The following is a 23,151-nucleotide window of genomic DNA, read 5'->3' as shown; positions in this document are numbered from 1 at the left end:
AATAATACATTTACTTTTCTTGCTCTTATACAATAAGGTTTTGCTTGACCAACCCTTCTTCATAAGTCATTTACACTTGGGATAAAAGGATCAGCAATCATAGGACATGTGATTCATTATATTATCAGAGTTACTGTTTGTCTAATGTGAATTAGGGCTGGGCGATATATCAAGTATACTCGATGTATCACGGCTTCTACTCTGTACGATGTACAAAATGACTATATTGTGAATATTCAAGTATACATTGTCACGCATTTGCTTTTAGCCGCTGGCATTAAATTACAGGCTTTTTTCACTCTTTCATCTCGTCTCTCCTTCTCTAGCGCACCTAGTTACATACGTCAGTCACATACTGTCGTGCGTGCATCGTTATACACCCCCGACCAGCTGCTGGTGTCGCCGCTGCTGTCCAGGACCGCCGGTCACTTCCACCTAACTTTCCCAAACTAGGCCTGTTTGCACCCTGAGCTCATCCACGCGGGTTGCTACGCGCGACTGACTCTTTTCAAAGCAAACTGGGACAGTTTAGTAAAGACGGGAGGGGATGTTTTCTCCTCACACGCCGCGCTGATGCAGCTCCCACTATCCGCTCAGTGTGACAGGCGTCCGTGCGCAGCCGAGCCGTTCTCTTCCAGAGCTGAGAAACGTCACCTAGTGTTGCTTAAATGTGGCCACATGAAATCAATCACTATTATCGAAACAAAGTCAAACAAGACTATATGACGTCATATTTCTAAAAGTAAGTGAAAGTGATGCAAAGTAAAGGAGGAGAGGATGAAACATTGCAGTCTCTAAACCTACATTAGTCTGAATATAAAGGTGCTCTAAAGGCCCTCCTGCTCAGAGCAGCTCATCCCAGGTAAAACCAGGTAAAACCAGGTAAAACCGGGACCAGAAGATGTTTCTTACTGTAGCTGATGTTCTTCAGACGGGGAGTCAGAGAGATGCAACGTGCACTTTCTGTTTTGAAATGACAGTTTTAATGTTTGTGCCACTCACTGCTTAGTAACTGTTTAATAAATACAGTTTTGGTAAATTTGACTTATTCCCCCTTTATGCATGAAAGTTTAAAATTAGCATATATTAATGCAGTATGAACACGAATGTTTTAATGTAGACATATAGAATCATCATAATGGTGTGATTGTAAGCATCAAAGTGTTAATTCAAGGCCAAGGCAAAATATCGAGATATATATCGTGTATCGTGACATGGCCCTAAAAATATCGAGATAATAATAAAAGGCCATATCGCCCAGCCCTAATGTGAATCATATTTGAGAACCAGTGGAGTTCATATATACAAAGCTCTAAGAACCTCAGCGTCTGGCATATCCAGGTCAAAGTTCAGATAATGGTCCAGGGATGCAGCAATGCTCGGACGGCAGGAACCGAGATGGAGCAGGTTCCCATGGTGGCAGGCTCCGCAGCGGGTAGCGTTGTCAGTGGCACAGGCGGAGCAGGAAGTAGGACTGGAGCCCACGACACACGGGATGACTCCCTGGCAGCTGGGCTGGTCAACAGGGCAGCTGCAGCTCTTCACCTCCTCTGAGAAGGAGCCCAGGACTCCATGATCGTTGCAGTAAAGCAGAGACTGAGTCTTGGTGAGCCAAAACCCAACAGGCCTGTGATGGGGAGGAGAAAACACACTTATGATGATGAATGTACAGTATTGTTTCTGTGCCCACACCTGACACTACTGTCATTATATCCTGGAGCACATCTTTACACTGGTTATCCCAGGCTCCCAGCTTTGCAGGGAGGGTACAAAAGAATGTTTCCCGTCCTTTTGTGTCCATGGATGCCCAGTATTGTTTTTTAGTGATTGACGTTGGGGGTTAGAACAGAAAGTGATGTTCGGGTTTGAACCAAGTGATTTTCTTGGTAAAGCGCTCCACATGCAATGGAGCACACTCGAGCTACTAACCCAGCCATATGTCTTTGTTACTAATGACGATGATGGCGTTTCGATTCTGGAAAAACCTAATGAGGCATTACCTGGGCTGAGCTTGAGAACAACAAGCTTTCTGTCTCATGGAATGTATTCAGATTTACTAGCCACAGTTTTATGTACACCTGGTGCACCTAATAAAGTGAGCAGTGAGTGAAGCTGTGCTACTGAGGTCTGAGTGTTGTTTCTGAGTGCTACTGAGTGTGAAGGCTGTCAGTGATTTTCATAGCTTCCTGCAAGAGACAGTCCAGAGGCCACTGCCAAGTTTAAGCAGATGTTTTGCCAACAACTTAGCAAGAGAGACCATCGGGAACTAGCCTGTGGCATGACGCCATATATTCTGTATTATGTATGAGCACATGAAAAACTATACTTTTAACAGTCAACTTCACAGCAAACTTCCCATGAAATCGGTATATTTTATCTCTATCCCTTATATTCTTGCAATTTTATATGCTATTACAATAGTGTATTTTCATATAAATATATATATATATATACACACACACACACACACACACACACACACACACACACACACACACACACACACACACACACACACACACACACACACACACACACACACACAGTAGACGTATAGATCTTTGTCCACGGATCTCTTGGTTGAAGGACGACTTGCTAACGGTGAGTCAGAAAGCAGTTGTCGGGCTGTAGCACAAGGCAGTTTATTTGCTGAAGGGCAAGAGATCAGTACAATAATGACTGTCTGCAGGCAACCGTGAAGTAGGGCTCGGGCATATGACTTTCAATCAATATCACAATTAAATGAACATTTTATCCTGATTACAATTAATCAGCTTTTTTTTCTCTTATGTCTTATTTTTACCTGCATATATCACTGATGAGCTCTTTCCCGTAAAGATATACATAAAGTAGTATCATTTTTTGTAGGGAACAGTGCACATAAAGTAATAAAAGAAGTGAAGAAAAAAATTGACATAAATAATACACTGAAAATAATAACTGACATGGACAAATGTTAGCTTCTGAATACCTGTTTTATTAGTATTATTGTAATTTTTTTGATGATTTAATTTGTGACTAATTGCCTTGCCAATCTGTGAAGCACTGTGGAGGTGCCATGCAAGTGTGGGGCTGCATTTCTGCAAATGGAAACGAGAAATACAGGCAGATGGTTATCCATCATGCAACACTGTCAGGGAAACATCTGGTCGGCTCCAAATCTATTCTGAAGCAGGACGATGACCCCACACAAAGCCGAAGTCATTAGGAATACTTCTATATCAGGAGTCTATCTGAGATTACATGAAGAGGCAGAAGCCACAGCCACAGAAGATCTGTGGACGGTTTTACAAGAAAGAAAAGTAAAGAACTGTGTGTAAGTGTACCTAAAATAATTGATGCTTTTGATGCTGCACGTCTGAGCAGCAAATGTTGTGTTGTCTGAGTAAAGATTTTTTTTTACGGATAGATAAATAAGGTATTTATTCATAGTGATGAAAAAAAGACAGCAGCTTCTCTCCAAAATCTGAAGGCTATCACTCAACAAGTGTGTTTACTGTTTAAGCATTGCTTATTTTTTTACTATATTTTAATTACATAAAGTGCCGAGGGTATTGTAGAAATACTTTGCCTTTCTGTGAGAAATGGTGCACCTTGATTAAATCTTTCTTCTTTTACTGGCAAGACTTGACCTGCACCACAAACGTTCATTTCTGAGCAACGCTCATCTTCACCAGCAGAGGCTGGCTTTAAACTCGCTGGGTGTGTTGAAGTGTTTTTATTTGAACTTACTATGCCTGTGTATGACGATGTGTAACACTATATCATATTGCTGCTAGACCGTTGTTTGACAACTCCCCGAGTTTTATCACCATTATCTTAAAATTAGCATAACCCATTTTTAATGTGTTTCCTCTTTCTGAATCTTTCAACCCCCCACCCCCCACAGAACTCTTGTTGTCGTGTTTAAATCCATTTGTAATGGCCACATTCAGCCTGCTGGCTCTGTGCTACCAGTTGTTGTGGGTGTAATGGTCGAGATGTCTTAAAGTCCAGTCTGAATATTAAACAACCCAACTTTTTTCAGATGGATTGAAGGGGACGGGCACATTTGCTCCATTGTCTGTATCAAATAGATGCCTAATGGGTCAAAATACTGTTGTTTTTTTTCTGTTTTGTCTTTTTTTGAATTTCCTGCTTTGTGTCTTCCCCAGAAACAATTTGTCTTGTGACAAAAACCAAATCTCCACGCCACTGCCACCCCTAATGAAAGAAATAATAGGACAACTTTGAGAAAATCTCCTTTGCCAGAACAGTCTTTGGCATTCCCTAACTAGTTGTGAATGGATTCAGTCCACCCAGCCGCACGTTAGTGGTGTGGCACAAGTTACAGAAGGGTACAACAAATGTAAAACTTTTCAATTACTGCTAAAGCCATTAAAATAACTACCGACTTTCTTTTGAACTAACTTTTCCACTAACAAGCCATCTGGAAGTGGCAGTGGGTTGCCAACACAGATGATGCTTTCAGATATATGTTGCGAGGTCGCTACCAAAACGCCCACCACACAGCAACAGACAGTGGAGACAGCCCTCAGCTGACACAGAAATCTCAATGACAGCAATCAACAAATGTTTTGGATTGGAGTCAACTTAAAAGGAGCTAGAGCTGGCCTGCATTTTAAGTTCCCTCATTTCTGTATCTACAACTTCTAGGTTTACTAAAATCAAAGAGGAGCTTTTTCCAAACTGCTCCGTGTGTTTTATTGCATGGATTGTTGGACATGTACAGTGTGGGGCTCCTCAGACAATTTTAGTCATTTCTGACTTTATCTTGGTAATGTCAAAATCATGCTTTCTCCATTGAGTTTGTTGGACAGATATATCCCAGCGTGTTACCTTTGTCGGGGCAGACTGATGCGGGGCTGTTTGGGACAGCGCTTACTAAGGGTGAACAGCTTCCTGATGATCTTTTGGGCTTTTCCCAACACCAGTGCGGTGCTGGACTCCAGCTGGGTGTGGCGCTTCTGGAGGGACAAGTCAGCATACCAGAACTTGGCAATTGTGGACACATTCAAAAACCGGTCAGCGGGCAAGCTCTTCAGGAAGGCTTTGAATTCATCTGCAAAGTGTTCAACAGGACACAGGATGATTGGGTGGGGGGGCAGAGAGAGACAGAAAGAAAAGAACAAAATTAGATTATTTCAAGTAAAATACCCTTATTATCAACTTTAAACCTATAAATATAAGGAGCAGGGAATGTTTCAAGCATCCTAATGTTAAAAAAAACACAGTTATTATCTAATGAATTGGCTTTTCAGACTAAACACCTGCACATAAAATCTGACTTCACTATTAGAAGCCCATCATACTCCCCTTGTCGTAATCGGCAAGATTGTGATTCAGAAAGACAGATGAAAGACCGTCTGGTGATACACAGATGCACATTTTCATTTGGTTTGCAATCTTTCTTAAAAGACCCAAACCAATTAACAGGGCATCCATATTCACAAGTTGACTAGACCAATAAAAGCATGTGGTAAAATGGCGAAAAGGCTCTCTGCTGTCACTGGGGTTTGGCTCTAAAGTGGAAAATGTGTGTGAAACAAAGTGGAAAATGTGTGTTAAACAATCAAAAGTAACGGGCCATGTTTAATGTGCAGACATTTATGAATTCATCTGTTTCAGGACTATCACATCGCATCACCTTTATGTCAACTTTCTAGCAGTAACAAACAAGTTCTACACCTCCACAGAGCAAAAAGACTCTTTACATGTTCACATCTTCTTGTTTAAACCCCAGTTAGCGTCATCTGTCTCAGGGTATGGGTTTGTAGGACCCAGATGCAGGAGTTTTAAAAAGCGTGATTTATTCAAAACAAAAGCGCTGCTGAGCAGGATTCCAGACAAAACAGACAACCTAAACGTGACAAAAACCAAACAACACAAGACATATGGTGGTGAGAACAGTACAGATCTGCAGGGAGCAAGGGAAAGACAAGGATATACACAGAGGACTTAACGAGACAAACGATCAGGGCAGATGGGAACAAGGGAAATCAAGACAAAACTTAAACACAAGGACATGGGATTTCAAAATAAAACAGCAACCTACATGTAAATACCAAAAACTGTCACATAATCCAAAAACCAAGACAAAAACACATAACCGTGACAATCTGATTATAAATTTGCATCGGTGCTTTAAATCTGACACTGCAATTTTTCTCAGATTGAGGTTCAACTGCGATGTACTTTTTTACCCCCAACTGGAATAACACATCAATATACTACAACAGAAGAGAATAAAATAAAATCCAGTCTCTTTATACCTTAAAAAAACAACAACAAACCTGTAATTTCTTTGGAGCTAACTTAAGAGCTTCTAGGATTGTTTTGGGTCAGCTGAAGAATCACATCCCCATGTGCTGTAGTTGGCAGGGAGACAGCAAAGGAAAAGCAGCCAAGTCGACCTGCGCTGTGCCCAACTGACAAGACTCAAGCCTATTACAGTGCTTAGTGATCCCAGGTGACACTATGGTCTGGTTCTTCTCATCTCTCTGTTTGTGTTCGCCCGCCGCTTTGCCTCACTGTTATTGTTCTCTGAACGATCCAGACAAGGTAGTCGTTTTTCTTCAGTCGTGCCTCTCAGCATATTCCTGTTTCTTACTCTTTTCCAAACCGTCTCTTTGCATTATGAGGCTACAGTTCAACATTAACATCACCTTAAAGTCAATAGACAAACTAAGCAATTACTTTATGTCCAAGGGCTAACATAAGGAAGAAAGCAAACAAGTCTCAATGTCTCTGGGATAAAAGTACAAAAAATGCAAGCATTGCTTCTGTTGCAGACTGCATTCCTCCGCTGGCCCACTTTGACTGCTTCTTTCATTTCAGCAGCACTGATTTGGTGCTTTAATGCTCTGTGATATTTATCATTTGTCTTTTTCTTCTTCTTGTTTTTCCCAACAATTTATTTTGACTCAGTCTTTTCTATTTGAAGGTCTTGGATTAAACTGTGATTGTAGAATGAATTTGCTTTTGTTCATTCCCTTTCCCTTTTTTTCCCTCAAGTTTAATAATATCAATATTTCTTTTTCTGTCATTTTACATAGAATTCTAAGGAGAACCAAACTATGAAATCATTTTATTAAGGCTGTGTAATAGAGACCGGTTACCAGATCGTTTGCTGGATAAACATGAAGAAACTAGGTGTTTGTTCAGTTTCTTACTGCAATTGCATTCCTTGTTTTGACAAACGGGGGTTAGTAAAAGTAAAAAGTTAAGACAAAATATGACTGAAACTACTGCAACAATGTGCCACTCGGTTTGTGGCGGTACTTTATAGAATGTAAGAATGTAACCAAAACACCAAAAAATTATCATTTTCTGTTTAAAAAAGGCTGAATATCTGATATATTACTGTGTCATTATTTTAGAAAAAACAAGTGTAGGAGTACTTTGTAAAAGACAAAGTACACCATGATTCAAAAGCCTGTGGAGACGCCTTTACCAGCTGTGATTTGAAGTTAGGGTTTTCTGTATATTAGCAGTTTTGGCCCGATTTTCCCTGTTAACATAGGTGATTTTGGTTATTTGTTAAGCACAGCTGCCCTCCAAAATCTTCCAAACAAGTCACACAGTAATGAACTTCATCACTGAACATCCCAACTGAGGTCTGCAGAGTCTTGAGTGTTGGAAGTCATTATGGTGGAGTTGTTGGGACGTCTACTCCCTAATAATTAAACTCCTTTCCCTGGCTTGACTCAGCCCTGATTGCTGGGTTTTACCTTGCAGGTTCCCCCCAACACAGTGTCTTTCTCCATTTTTCTTCTGCACCAAGCAGCTCCTGCTGCAAGCAAGCGCGCACACACACACACACACACACACACACACACACACACACACACACACACACACACACACACACACACACACACACACACACACACACACACACACACACACACACACACACACACACACACACACACACACCCCCCTCTCAGACAATTATCCACTTTTCAGAGTTTTTTGTAGTTTTGTAGTGGTGTGAAGTGTGAAGTAACAACTGAGCATGTTGACAACTTGTTTGGCACTTGTTTGGCAGTGCCATGAATAAAACAGACCTTTAAGCTTCAGTTGAAGGTACAGGACCCCTGTATGTGTCTCATACAGAATGGACTCCCATCCCATCTCCAAAAAGATAAACGTAAATACAGAACAGAATCTTAGGATGCATTAAAAGTCAACATCTCAGTAAGTAGGAGAAGACAGGTGGAGCTGTTTATAAGTCACATGTGAATAAATAACATAAATATGATGAAACAAAGCAGATCTGACTGTTAAATGACATCTATCATTATCATATCAAGTCCATCACATTAAATACATTAAATTCTGTGTGAACATGGCACAGACATATTTGCTATTGTGTCTGGTATTTGTTTAGTTTTTTACTTTTTGTCATTTAAGTTAACAACATTTTCAACAGGGTATCAATGTTATATGAAATTGTCATTTGTAACTAAAACCTATGCTTATTACTCTGTTACATTGCCATATCAGAGGTAAAAGATCTTAAATGGACATTTAGGACATTTTGACGGTATAAAAAAATACTATAGTTAAAGAGCAGCCACACACCTTGAACTGCCCCCAGCAGGGCAGTTCACCAAAACACTCAGGGCTTTATCTACATATAGATAACTTAAAATACGAAAATGCAAATGCAAGTCAGATTTGAACCAGACAAAATGTCAGCAGTTGTTATTTTACGTGAAAACTCAAATGCAATCCAGTACACGCAGCTGTTACTCAACAGTTTCAAAAGTGGCTCTTGAAACGGTACGTTACCAAATACGAGAGCCCTTCATTTCAGTGTTAGTACTTTAAATTGTTCCTTCCTGTTTTATTTTTTTCTGTTCAGAAAGGTGTCCAGTGTAATCCATGTATCCGTTACACCTGAATACAGTGTATTTCCCTCTGTGCCCCACCTGTCATCCTCCTCCTTTCTCCCCCTCCAATTTTTCTCTCAGTCTCCATTTAACACTCCCTGAGCAATCATTTGAACTGCTAACATGCTGGAGGAATTTGCTTGTTTTCCTCCCTCATCCTGACATTTATGGCTCCGAATTTATGTTCAAAATTTATGGACAATTCAGCCTTCTCAAAATCTATTAGATAATGGGCCAGGAGTGTTATTTTTCCTACTGGGTGACAATGTGGCCCTACAAACATTAATTTCTGGGCACAGTTAGTGATTTACTCCATCTACAACCTGAGATGACAGCTACCGTGTCATGGAAAAAAAAAAGAAAGTACACCATATTCAGCTCCAAGGTTTTTACATATTAGTACAAGATAAAAGATCATCTGTTGCTTGGATGGAAAAGCCTTCCAGACTGTCTGTGATGGCTTGGGGTGAATAAGTGCCAGTGACGATACATTGTGTGAAAGTACCATTGATTCAGAGGCATATCTGGACATTTGCATAGACATATGCTGCCAACATATTTTTTATTTTTTACCTGGACACCACCAGACATCCTTCTGGAGCACATACTGCAGGGATGTATGCGTTGATTTGCCTGATCTGCAGTCCAGATGTGTCGCTTATTAAAAATGTATTATGGAGAGGAGAATCATATGATGATGGTTTTCTCTTCAACTATAAATCTAAGCGTTTTTTCTTTTTTTTACCCTCCACTAGCCCACTTAGTGAACCCTAACTTTTTAAGGCCAGATCGTCCTCCTGACAAGACCTGCCCAAGAAAATGTACCTTCACATGACAGCGCCCCTTAGCAAAAGTGTGACAGTGTTATTGAATAAAGTCTGCAAAAGGGAGGAAGCTATGAGTAGTTTTCAACAAATCATTGAAAAATAAACACACTCTTTTATGCACAGTTGGTTTCTAAAAACTTAAAATAACAATAATACAAATTTGCCTATAAATATCACAGTGTTGTAGATCCCCAGTTGTAGTATAATCTTTCTGGCAGATAAATATCTTCATATCTCAGCAGAGGCTGAGGATTAATAAACGTCAACAGGCTATAAACAGAGCCAGCAGAGCAAACTGTCTGCAACCTCTGCTGTCTTTCATCGTTGATTAAGTTAATGTGCAGTTGATTAAAGTTCTAACAAAGAAAACAGTGAGCAGTCAAACTCAGTATTGGCAGGTCACACCTTTGAGTAAATAAGAAATCGCATTATTTGGCAAAGAAAATCGCTATGGGTGCATATGTCAAAAATTGCAAAACCAAATTTGACATTTTCTTCATCATACACTGCAAACATTACTGACATTTGCTGCTTCAACAACATATTTATTCCTGTCCTAGCGACAAAAAGAAGTGAAGGATTTAAATTACTGTCAAGAGTGGCGACACATGACAACCCCTGTCTGAAACATCTTGATTGTTCTTCTTTTTTTAAATGCGGATATCTCCTGTCTGCCAGTCGCTTCTCTGTGAAGAGCCTCTTAACCAATCCCTTATGATTTCTTGCAACAGCAAACTTCAAAAAATCATCCTTCTTCTTGGGTGCTTTTGAATCGGTTGCAGACCTAACTTCAAGCAAAAGTGACCGCTCGCTCTACTTTACTCCGCCGTGCTGCTGGGGGAAACTTAAGTGAAAAACAAGAGTCCAGAGCTGTCAGGAAGCTGCTATCTCTATCACTTCAAAGTGTCTGTAAAGCATTAAAGGAACCATCCATCATGCATCGCCGAGACTGGTACTAACTTAATCGTTAACAAGGAAGATTTCACTTTTGGGAGTCTTTTCATATGCTCTGTATTAAAAACTAAACGGGAAATTGTTTTTTTAAAAGTTTTGATCACTGCAGTGCATTGATTTATCTCTTGGAACAGAGGATCCATGCTTTCAAAAATCAATTCCGTACGACTAACATAAATCCTCAAAGTATATGTGACTATTTAAACTGAACAGCAAATTGCTGCGGGGGATCACAGACATAATCAATATCAAACATGAGAATCGGGAGAACTAGTTTGCAATGTTCACGCTGCAGAGAAGTGTACTGCATGATCTGGAAAAGTAAAAAATCATAAACAAAGAGAAATCTGTTCACTGTCACTGTTCTGTTTTTTAACACAAACCCAGCAATAACACGCGTGTCACATCCACTGGTGCACATTCGTATCTATAAATGGTGTCAAAAGGATCAGATAGAGAAGTACAGAGTAGACAATTGTTTTTAGTGAATGATTCATTATGATACACTCTAATTATATTTGGTTCCTAATACATAAAGCCCTTTGCCCTAAAGAAGACCTGCAATTTTTCCAGATACATTTCCTGTAATTAGCTGGACATTCTTTACTGGACAAGAGCACTTTGTACTTTATCTAAGCTGACCTCATAAGTTCAGAGGCAACCAACATTTAACTAGTTTTTATTAAACAGATTTATTACATTTCCATTCAGTTCTCTAGATAAACAGGAAAACCTTTATGGTCCACCGGGAGCCATACAAATAAATGTTCATGTTTATTTTCCAACTATTTTGTTTATCCAGTAATAAATCTTCCATTGTGTGAGGAACTTTGCAGCTTTGCTGTATACATGCCCTGCACACTGACCCTTTTTTAAGTGTGTATATCAAGTGCTGACCTGAATTTAACTCGCATTTTAAGGACGGCGTGCTCCAGATGGAAAATATGGTCAGTACATTAACATACAGATAGAGGTGTTGGAAGGAAAGCAGTGGGAGGGAGATTTCATGCTCTTCACAACACGGCATCTAGTAAAGATGTCTCACTAAATAAAATAAAAAGGTGCACATACTATATTTCTGTTACACATTTGCATACAGGGTGCAAAATTACCCTGGTATATTCAGACCTTAAGCAAAATTACATGTGTTGAAAATTTGGCTGAGGTGCTGGTTGAAGTTGTGACCCTGTGCAGGGATTCACTGCTTTTGTTGCTACTGGCCCGCCTCACATTCTCCTGTAGGTGTGATATTCTGGCTGCTTGCAGGTGAGCATTTCTGACTCAAGACGGATCTTTTCCACTGAGTCAACCGTTCACCTATATTACATTTTGGGACAGAGAGAAAAAAAAAAAGTTGCATACAACCATATCTAGTGAGGAGGCCACATATTGTTCATGGAGCACAGGAATTTTGAACATTCTATGAGTTTATGCACATTAGTCTGATGTTACACTAGATCTCAGCCCTGTAAATCTGAATATCAACAACACAGCCTCCAGTACTCTTAGTGCTCTTCCTGCCCTGGCTTTCCCTCCTCAGTTTTTGGTAGGACGCAGGCTCTTTCACTGAAACAGAACACTTCAAAGCCACTCACCAAAATTGGACAACAGAATATTGGAAAAACCTTGTCTGGTCTGATGAGTCTCGATTTCTGCTGCCACATTTGGATGGTAGGGTCAGAGTTTGGCGTCAACAACATGAAAGCATGGATCCATCCTGGTATCAATGGTTCAGTCTGGTGGTGTAATGGTGTGGGGGATATTTTCCTGGCACACTTTGGGCCCATTAGTACCAACTGAGCATTGTGTCAACGCCACCGCATGCCTGAGTATTGTTGCTGACCGTGTCCATCCCTTTAGGACCACAGTGTACCATCTTCTGATGGCTACTTCCTGCAGGATAAGGTCCCATGTCATAAAGCACGAATCATCTCAGACTGGTTTCTTGAACATGACAATGAGTTCACGACTCAAATGTTCTCCACAGTCACCAGATCTCAATCCAATAGAGGACCTTTGGGATGTGGTGGAAAAGGAAATTTGCATCATGTTTGTGCAGCTGACAAATCTGCAGAAACTGCGTGATGCCATCATGGCAATATGGACCAAACTCTGAGGAATGTTTCCAGAACCTTGTTAAACATATGCCATGAAGGATTAAGGCAGTTCTGAAGGCAAAAGGGGGTCCAACCCGGTAATAACAAGGTGTAGCTAATAAAGGGGCTGGTGAGTGTACACGTGTATGCCATTTTAAGGTCTGACCTATCAAATGTCAACTATTGCTGTAAGGCGGCCGATGAATTAAAACTCCTCTCATGTGTTTCACGAGAGTTGGACTGCTGTCACGTGTGGCCAGTAAATGGTTGTAAAGTTGTAAAGGTTGTAAAATTAGTTGCACCAAAGCAGTTTTCACTCAGAATGGTAAGTCCTGGGTTTAGGAGCAATCAAAGACAACTGTGATAAGGCCACGTTGTATTAATACCTATGACAGAAATGATAATAACCATGTTTCAGTTCTGTGTACCAGCTATCATTATACAATATCAATGCACGCACGCACGCACACACACACACACGCACACGCACACGCACACGCACACGCATGCATACACACACAAACAAAAGTCAAACTGAACTTAAGTGAAGAAGAAATTAATTTAACAAATTCCTTCTCATGATTAGGTTTTCAGACCTTGCAATGGAATGGTAACTTGCACATGGTGAACCACTATCTGGGATGGGTTCCAGCCCTTCGCGCTCCGAAATAGGATGAATGACACACAGTATATTAAACGGATGGAAGGAAGTGTAATGTCTTTCTTCACCACTGCACACAATTTCTTTCAATGACAAAGTTTTTAAGGTATAAAATTAAGTCTGTTAGACCTTCTTTTAACGTCTACCCTGCACATTGCACTTTATTAATATTCCTGTGATGGATCTCAAAACCACTTACATTAATTCATGAGAAAATACAACATTTGTCCATTATAACCAATTCAGATCTTGGTATATTCAGACCTTAAGTTTTAGGACTTCACCTGAACACATCTTTGGATGAATAACTCTCCCTTCTCCTATTTGTGGGGCCGTATTATCCTGCAGGTCAAATGTGACTGCTCCCAGTTGAAAAACACAGTTGGAAGCCACCGTGCTTTCAGCGTTGCTGTTTGAAGGCAAACTACCTCCCTGACTGCGGCTATAAGATCAGAGATGGAAAACGGATGTAGGTGAACATGGAGGGCTTTAAGTAGGGGAGGGGGTGTCAGTCATTAATATCCAGCAAGCTCCTTTCAAGCTGTGTCCACCTGAGGGGAAAGCCTCTCAATCATTTTTTTTTCCTTTTTCTTCTCCAATTTATCTGTGGATGGTTGACAAACGGCATATGCTCTTTCAGCAATGGTCTGTTTCACACTTGCTCTGTTACACGCATCAGGGGGCTATCCGGGAAACTGCAGCCATGCATGATAGGATGCTGGGAGCAATCCTGTACCTCAGTTTTTTTCATTTTTCTTCTTTCCCTTAGTACTACACTACTACGGGCCACTGAAGTGCTCCAGTGGAGCAGCTGGAGGTTGCCCAAGGACATCTTGATGCAGCAGTTACTAACAAAAAAACGGGTGCACAGCATCAGTTCACTTTCCCCTGCCATCTAACATGATTGAGATATTGTCTGAAGATGTGACATTGCAGGACATCATTTCCTGCAGACTGCAGGTTGTCACAGTGGGGAATAAATTGAAGGGTATCTGGATGAAGAATCTGGAAATTCATTGCTAGGCAGCTCTTGTTTGTGAGTGATAGCGTGTTTGTGTTCTTAGGAGCTGAGAAATGGGTTAAAGAATATACTGTTCCTTGTATTTCCATTCATCGTTCCATCCACTTAAGTGTCACAACTTGACTGTGGGGGAACCTATGGTGCTTGTAACAGATATGTCTTTTATGTACACAGCGCCGGCACCTTTGATACAGACGTTATAAGCTGCTGTAAAACAAAATCAATCTGTTTTTCTGGGAAGCATCAAGAGCGATTTGAATATTACCATTCTTCTTACAAGTAGGCTACAAAAATGATGGTGAGTGTGCATATGAAACAGCCTGGGGTTGGACGATGCATCAGTGTTTTCTGAGAGAGTGAACAAAAAAAAAAAGAAAAGGAAAAACACACTAATATTTCTTATACCTTAGCAGCAAAGGAAAGCAGGAAACCATTTTTCAGCAGTCAGCTCAGCGTGCTTCCCAGCACTCCTGGATCATAGGGCTTTCTCTGACAGACCCACGTCATCTTTACGCAGCCAATGACACTGAATGCAGCTTAGTCGGCAAACACCACAGAGGGGATGACAAGGACTACTTAGGTGTTGTTTTTTTAACTTACTAAAAGGAAAATAATCAAGGCCATTGGGCAGAACATCAACCCACACGTTTAGATGTTTTTATTTAAGATGTAGTCAAATTAGGGGTGTGCAAACAAGGGTACCTCACGATTCGATTTCGATTATTGGAGCTTCGATTCTTCGATTATAACGATTGTCGATTCGATTATTGGTGCCACGATTCTTCGATTATTGTGATTTTTAATGCTTTTTTCCATACAAGATTGATTTTGTCTTCATCTGTGGCTACATTTGTAAATAAATAGCCAATCAATTAACTCAGTTCCTCTAACAACACTCATTAAGTAAATAACAAGGTTTTTTGAACATTTGACATGTATTTTTCAAAGACACAAAATAATTTATTTTATGACTATGTAAACATTTGCTCTTTGACTTACTTAACTTTGACCAGGGAAAGCTGCACTTGCATGAGAGCGCCCTCTATTGGAGGAAAACACTGAAAACGGTCAAGCCCTGGATTTAATGAGTTCATTAATTCAAGTAAACCAGATATGAACTCAGTGTAAACATATCTGCCATATTTCAAGTGAACAATAAGAAATGTGCATTCTTGAAAATGAAATGATTCAGCAGCTTATTCAGTCTGGAATCTGGATAGGATAACTTAAAAAAAAAAAAAAAAAAAAAAATATATATATATATATATATTTTTTTTTTAAATAATCGATTCTTAATCGTCACGTGACGCATTGCGATGCATCGACACATCGATTAATTGCACCCACCTCTAAGTCAAATACAAAACAATAGTTTCTTTAATTACACTTCACTTGTCCTTGCTTGTTCTTTAAAGCAGCACAAAGGAACTTTTGCAAGTTTTTGCTCATAGTCATTTGTGTGGAGGATAAGTCACTTTTTGGACACAAGGTATACATTTGTTCAGTCACTCTTGTTTTTCTCTTCCATCATTATTTTCCTGAGTCGCTTGAGTCTCTGCGTTGTTGCCCACCACAGTTCTGTGAGCGAGCTTTATCCTTGTGATGTTTGACATAGTACATTAAAGCAGTTGGTTGCTTTTCTGCCAACAGCAGAGATGGTAGACCATGAGAGCTGGAACACACTTGCAATTAACGATACACAATATTAAATGAGCTTACAACCAGAGTTTTTAATTTAAAGTGACACCCAATTACCGCTTACCCTCAAAGGAAGGAGAGAAAATCTTTCTTCTCTCAATTTTCAATGGCACGCAAATTTAAACGACGCAGGAGATTTTAGAGGAAGTATGAGGTTCCACCTGTCAGCACACTGGAAAACCTTCAGAAGCTGATGATAAAAGGATACATTCAAGACAAGAAGCATGATAGCAAATCTCTGGCCGTGTAAGGCATTGGTTTGTATGCAGAGCTCATACATTAAGGGGAAGCCGTAGTAGGGTCTGCTGGCTGGGCCTAATAAGGGGGCATTAACCTTGAACACTACCAAGGTCTCAGATTGCAAAAGGAGCCCAGATGGAGCCAGCGCTGCATTTGTCTGTACACAGATGGATTTTAACGACGCAGTCGCTCAAGCTGCAAATGATGCCAAGTTATGGCAGTGGTCTGTTTATATTTTTACACCTTTGCCATTATCACAGACTTCCTTTATGTGTGAAGGTTATGAGACAAAATGCATAACAAGAGCATTAACTCTAGGGTGATTTTATATTAATTTTGGCCCACAGAATCCCTTACCTTAGCTAGATATAAACTACATTATTGGATTGTTTTAAATTAAAACATATAAACACTTTTTTTAAATTTTCAACTTCATAATGTCTTTTATTCTCAATAAAAGTGTGATTTTAGAAACTAACCTGACTACACCTCAAAACAAGTGATGGATTGTCATTTTGGTTCAGACTTTTTATCGTTGCGAAAATGTGTGTATTCTCCCAGAGTGAAACATCAGGTTCACACTGTGGATTTAACAGTGCTTCTCACTGCTGATATTGATCAAGCTCAGTGACCTGGATGAACCTGCATAGTATATAAATATCTCCCCTTTTATAAGAATGGGCTGTTTCTACATGTCCTCCCGATATTGAAGAAGAATTACTTTGCCTTTTCACTAACCTTAACCCTATGATCCTGCTGTAGCTAGGTAGAAAATTAAAATTGGGGTTGATAATTACAGAGTGAAAAAGTACTAATATATATCTAGGTCCCATTAGTAGGCTATATGTGTACTTGGTATGCAGAACCAAGTACACAGCTATACCAAAATACGGTATAGCTTAGGGTTGCAAACACTCATCTGAATAAAGTAGAAAAATATCTGGAAAAGTGTCTTGTACACAGGAGAGACTTGGCAAAAATCAAGTAGTGCCATACTTCTGGCTTGAGTTTGTTTTGCAGCCACAAGATCAAGGTACGGTTGCAGTCACTGAGTAGACTAAGTGAACTTGAGTAAACTTCTCTGTCGACTCTCATTTTCTCATACTTTAAAGTTTACTTTAAATGTAAAACTTTTAAAAGGTTATGTGCTGTCTGGTACGCAGGTTGTTATGACAAATGTATTTTTTCCAGCGCCTCAAACTCCTTCATTTAAACATGTAGAAGATAATATATATATAAATAAATTGCCACTGCTGAAGCCTCCTGGAAGCACTTCAAAAACACAAGTGGTTAATGTTACATAACACCTTGATGATCAAAGACGTGACAGCTGAAGGGTTGATAGATTGGCTGTGCTTGGTAATCCACCCCACGCTGGGCTGAGAAGCCAAATTTAGGCTGTTTATTGATGGTGATGAAGTATATTTATTTTCCACAGAGCCTCTCTTGAGGTTACAGAGTGGATAGTGTCCTCCAGAGAGCCCGTCAGCAATTACAAGCGAGAATGCCACTCTGCAATGACAAGTTAATAGTGACCGACACATCTCTGTTCCCTCGGTCCCATGGACTACAGAATGTGCTCTTGTAAGAATTCAGAGATTTTTGTGGTTGGGGATGAAGCAATGATGGCTGCTGTTTGCAGGAGAGTTGGATTGCACTGAACTCTCTTCACTAAAGCCATGGGAATGACTTTATTCCCTGTGGGGGCTGGATGGATGGAAGATGGAGACATAGATTAAAAGAGAACAGCTGAGAGCGGGAGGAAACTGGATTTTGGCAAACACTACCTGTGGTCAACTTGTTCTGAAGAACTACTCCGTCCACCCACACATGACCTTCATCACTGAGAGATTTAATTAAAAAAATCCTAGTGAAGAGCCTATTGTGAATTTATGAACATTGAATTTGTTCCCGATAATCTCCTACCACTAAGATGTCACTGCGGAGGTGAGTAATGGAGGGCTGCAATTATCCAGGCATTCTTTATTCGAGGGAAGCTGATCAGAAGATCATAATGACTCAAGTCTCCTGTCTAAGTTGACAGAGTGACTAGTTTATGTCAACATATATAAACTACTCGACGAATTATTGTCTCCTATGAAATCAGATGGTTGACTAACACACTCTTTAAGCTGTCTTGCCTCATTATAAAACACAGACAAGATGCTGAGAACACAAATACAGTTTTACCCTTTTGGGGGAAAGGTTCAAAAGCATTTTTTTGTTCGAAATGTTTAATTAATGCAATCTAGATTTATAATACATGTGGCTGTTAAGGTGAACTTTCTCCACCCACACGTTTGCTTCTTATAAGCTTCGGTTTCAGCGGTGGTGTCTGAGTCAATATTTCTTTCGTCTGATCTGATGATAAGTGCAGTGATTCTCATTACTGAAGAACCACATGTAATTTAGCTGCTGCAACTGCCAAAGCATAAAATACTGTAGATTATCGTTTGGCTTTAATCTCTGAGGTAATGCACTTCAAATGGAAATAAAAAAAACACATGACCAGACATATAAAATAACAGTTAGTAAAAAAAATACTTTACTTCTCACTACACATGCTGGTTTCCATCTTCTTTTGGAAATGAATCACTAACTTAATTTCCAATGTACTGTCTGTCTTTACTGAAAATTCTAAATGATGTAAACTATATTAGGGGATGAAATGCAGCCTGCTCATTTACATTATGCAGGGACAAGTTTTATGGCTTCATTAAACACTTTGAATGACACTGAACCATCATCGTTTGTTTCCATCCTCTAACACAACCCACATGAGCTTGATCAATGTGTGAAAAATACACTAGATAAACTCATAAAACCATTACTGCAAATGTTATTACTAGTTAATCACAATATAATAATGTGAAGGGTTTGTTCAGGTTTTTGTGCCAAAAATTTGTTTTTTAAATGTTTTCATTAAAACGATCTATTTGTAAGGTACTTTTATAAAGCAACCTTTTTTCTTTGCTTCTGTCAATGCCACCATATTGTGACGGTGCGTTCACCAGAAACTGAACACATTATTTCGAGGAATTTGCTGGTGCATTCTCAAGTACTGTCCGCACTAAGATCAATAACTATAACAATGACTATAAAAAGACGGATGCACGTTTTTGCCTCAATCCAAGCGGATGCTGAGTCCACACCGCAACAGTAGCAAACAATATAATTCCCATTACTTTTGGAGCGAATAAATTAACAATAAATGCAATGACAACCAATTAAAATACAGCTGGGAAACAGCTCCCCTCAGTGATCCTGAAAGCTGTGCCACAGAGTTTTATTTCTATTATTCACATCATTATAATAAGAAAACAAGAAAACCCTAAAATGAATCAGTTAAAGAAGTAAAAAAATAGAGAAAAAGTTAAATGTTTGATCAACAAAATAATGCCAAAACTTAAAACTAATGAAGATGGGTTGTCTGAAGTTTGCTCCTTGCCTTCTGAGGTGACGTACAAGAATATGAATAATATTTATTCACAAAGATAACAGAGTCTAGAACAGAGAGGTAACATCTCTTTATTCCTCCTTTCAAACTGGATCACACAGTGCTTGTGGTCACGGTGTACAGATCCCTGTCGCTCAGCGCTGCACATCCTCACACCATTATCATTCTAGTTATTGCCATGGTTATTGTGATTTCATGTGGTCACTGAACACAAGAAATGGATGTAGCATTTCTGAGCTGCTCAACTACTGAGTGTAAATCATGCAACTTTTCCACTTACTGAAGTTGAACTTGCAGAGCCGCTGTTGTCCTTTAATGACCACAGAGCTTAGCCTGTGTCTCTGAATAAATGACATTTCTCCAAAATATGACCTGTCTGACTCTTCAGCTGTTCTCCAATCTCGTGGACATTCATTATATAGAGGAAGAAAAAAAGATGTCCTCAGTTGTAGAGCTGTTAATGAGCACCTCATTAACAAAGGGCCTTCTGCATGGTCATAGGAAGCTGTGACTCACACTAACAACAGTTGAACTAACACAAGTACACACACACACACACACACACACACACACACACACACACACACACACACACACACACACACACACACACACACACACACACACACACACACACACACACACACACACACACACACACACACACACACACGTGTTGGGATGACATTTCCATGGGCTGTGTGTCTAATTGAGTCTCCAGAGAGTCGTGTTTGGCACTTGGCACCAGCAGAGCATCGGTTCAGCTGGTCAAGCCAGCAGCTGGGAAACGCATGACAGCAACAAAGAGAAGGAAAAGACCTTATTCACAAAATGTGAGCTTTTCAGACGAGTGCATCGACCCAGGTGGCATTTCATTAGCCTAATTTGAACTGCTAATCATCTAAACAGAACTATTCATGATTCATTTCATGTTAGGTCCCGGGTTGTCCTTAAGGGTTTCATATATTGTCAGTATTGGACAGCTTGCTGGTCTCAGTTGTTCTTTCTATATCTTGAAAGATGATATCTTCTGAATTAGACTGTCCTTCTTTAGGCCAATGTAGTTATTGACATTAATGAATACTCTGATTACTCTGAGGACAATACAGTAGGAGTTCCCCATCCTGGTCATGATAAAATTGTGATTATTTGCATTGAATAAATGTAATTATCGTTCAAAAAACATTTAATTAACTTTTATTTCCCTCTTTCCTTTAGCTTCCTTTGTTTGGGTTCTGAGAACTAGAAGTATGTTTTGTAAATTGTGTTATTTTGCGTCGGTGGAGTCTCCACTCCCACCTGCTTCCTAACAGATATTGCACGAGGCAGGGGGGTCCCTGTTTCCCTGTTTAAGCCAGGGTAATGGTTTTCCCAGCTTCACTCATCCAACGAGGTTTAAGGGATTGTGTTTGTGTGGACTTGCATCACAGACTAGTTTGCTTTGAGAGACCCTGACAAAAGCATTTAGCTTCAGACAAGATGTCCTCTAGAATCACAAGACAACACAAGCCCTTGTGCCAAGGTAGGGCGCAACGGTTCTTTGCTGTGATCCCATAGTGAACACAAGGGAAAGACTGTGAATACAAGCAGGATTCGCTGCAGCACATATGCATCTCTCTCTGTGGCTCAAACCACATGCAGAGTGAGGAACTGGAGCTGTTCTACGAGTGCAGACCGGCCTGGGAGCAGGCCAGTGATGCCGCTATGCATAGGCAGAATGTTAAATGGATTGGTTCCAGACAGAGAGGTGTAAAAATGCAATGCACATTTAAGACTGCTGATACACCCATGTCCATAATCTTTACTTCAAGCATCTAGCTTCACTAAGCATTCTTTCTTCCCTTTAAAGTATTTACCAAATCAACAGCAGCAGGGAAACAAAGTTGATCAAAATACGTGTGGGAGATGTATGGAGATGTGGGAAGATGTAACGGACTGAGGTGTGCCTATGAACACATAAGGACATGGATCCGGGCCAAAGTGGACAAGAAATGATCAAAACAAAACATCAAGCAACATTTTGGAGTGGCCCAGCATAAGTCCACACTTTAAGACCAAAGTGACTGCAAGGATGTCTTCCAAGCAGTAAAACCTGCAGACTGTCAACGAGCTGAATAAAAACCCCAGTGAGACATGCAGAAACCGTGTTAGCAACTACACATTCTGCTTTATTGCTGGTAAGTGAATGTGTTGTCCTGAGATTACTGAGAAAGGGTTTGGAGTAGGTCATTTAAATCATTACTTTGTCTTGTTTTGCATACACTCATTTGCAAATATCATTAACCCATATTTTATTCCCAAATGGACTTTGAACATATATCAAACGTTGAATGCTAGGCATTTTACACTTTCAATCATGTCCTTTTTTGGATTGTGGCTGTTCTTCCCATCATTTTTCCAGCCCTATTAATTGTTTCATTTTGTCCAATAGTGTGTAGATTGTGTTTAAACTGCATTTACACAGATATTACGTTTCCCCTCTTCACTTGGTTAATTTACCTGTCCTGCCAGCTTGTTTTTTTTATTACTCAGGGTAATCTTATGGATGACTGAGTGAGTAATGAGAATTCTGAAATGTTATTTTCATTTGTATATTAGAAAAAAAAACATGTATAAAATGTCTGAATTTATTACTGCCATTTGTACCTTGTTTATTTCATTACCAGATAGAAGAAAACATATCAAAGTCTGTTATATATTATTTTCTTCCTCTTCTTAATCCCTAATTAGCTGTACCAGTGTCCCTGGGTGACATGAAATAGCCTCTCTTGTCAAGTTCAAATTGCATATTTACCAATTAACAGCATGGTGATGCATTCTGCTGGGAGTAACTCTCAGGCTGGTTGGCCATCGAGTTGGACAACTGAAGCTTTGCCATCGTCCTCAGCGATGGTGGTTAGTGATGTGCTGGAGTACCTCGACGTCATTCTCGTGGTCATGTTTAACAGAGGTTACGCGTGTTTGTGACTGGGTTCCTTCCAAACTATTGCAGGATGTTTTATTTTCAAAAAAATCAGAAGTTATGACTGTTGTGGAGCAGAAGATTCTGATAAATGATCAGAACGTGTGGCTTTAAAAACGGACATTTATTCTCCTAAAACAAGTTGCTTACAAAGAAAAACGGGAGAAAACCGATCTTTCTCCGTCATCATCAGCTGTCAGCTGTCAGCTAGAGTCTAAAGCTAACGGTTGACACACGTTAGACCACTTCCTGTAGACTTCAAAATAAAAGCGAAACCGGAAATAGCGTATTTTCAGTACAATCCATTTAAACGTTTATGTTCATGTTCACTTTACTGT

At 39.9% G+C, this 23,151-nt stretch overlaps 1 protein-coding gene across 2 annotated transcripts in view; it reads right to left on the bottom strand.

The window, feature by feature from the left end:
• brinp2 (bone morphogenetic protein/retinoic acid inducible neural-specific 2) overlaps positions 1-23,151 on the bottom strand; it is a 230,807-nt gene that overhangs the window by 2,655 nt on the left and 205,001 nt on the right. For both annotated transcript variants that reach the window (XM_061732840.1, XM_061732841.1), the window contains 2 exons: positions 4,840-5,062; positions 1,321-1,627 (listed from right to left, as the gene is read on the bottom strand). In XM_061732840.1, coding sequence (XP_061588824.1) covers positions 1,321-1,627; positions 4,840-5,062 — 530 coding nt within the window. The remainder of the gene's footprint in view (positions 1-1,320; positions 1,628-4,839; positions 5,063-23,151) is intronic.

Source organism: Cololabis saira, chromosome 10, assembly GCF_033807715.1.
Source record: "Cololabis saira isolate AMF1-May2022 chromosome 10, fColSai1.1, whole genome shotgun sequence".
Lineage (NCBI taxonomy): Eukaryota > Metazoa > Chordata > Actinopteri > Beloniformes > Belonidae > Cololabis > Cololabis saira.
Note: the sequence above shows the minus strand (reverse complement) of the source record. Positions and strands in the feature narration are given on the sequence as shown.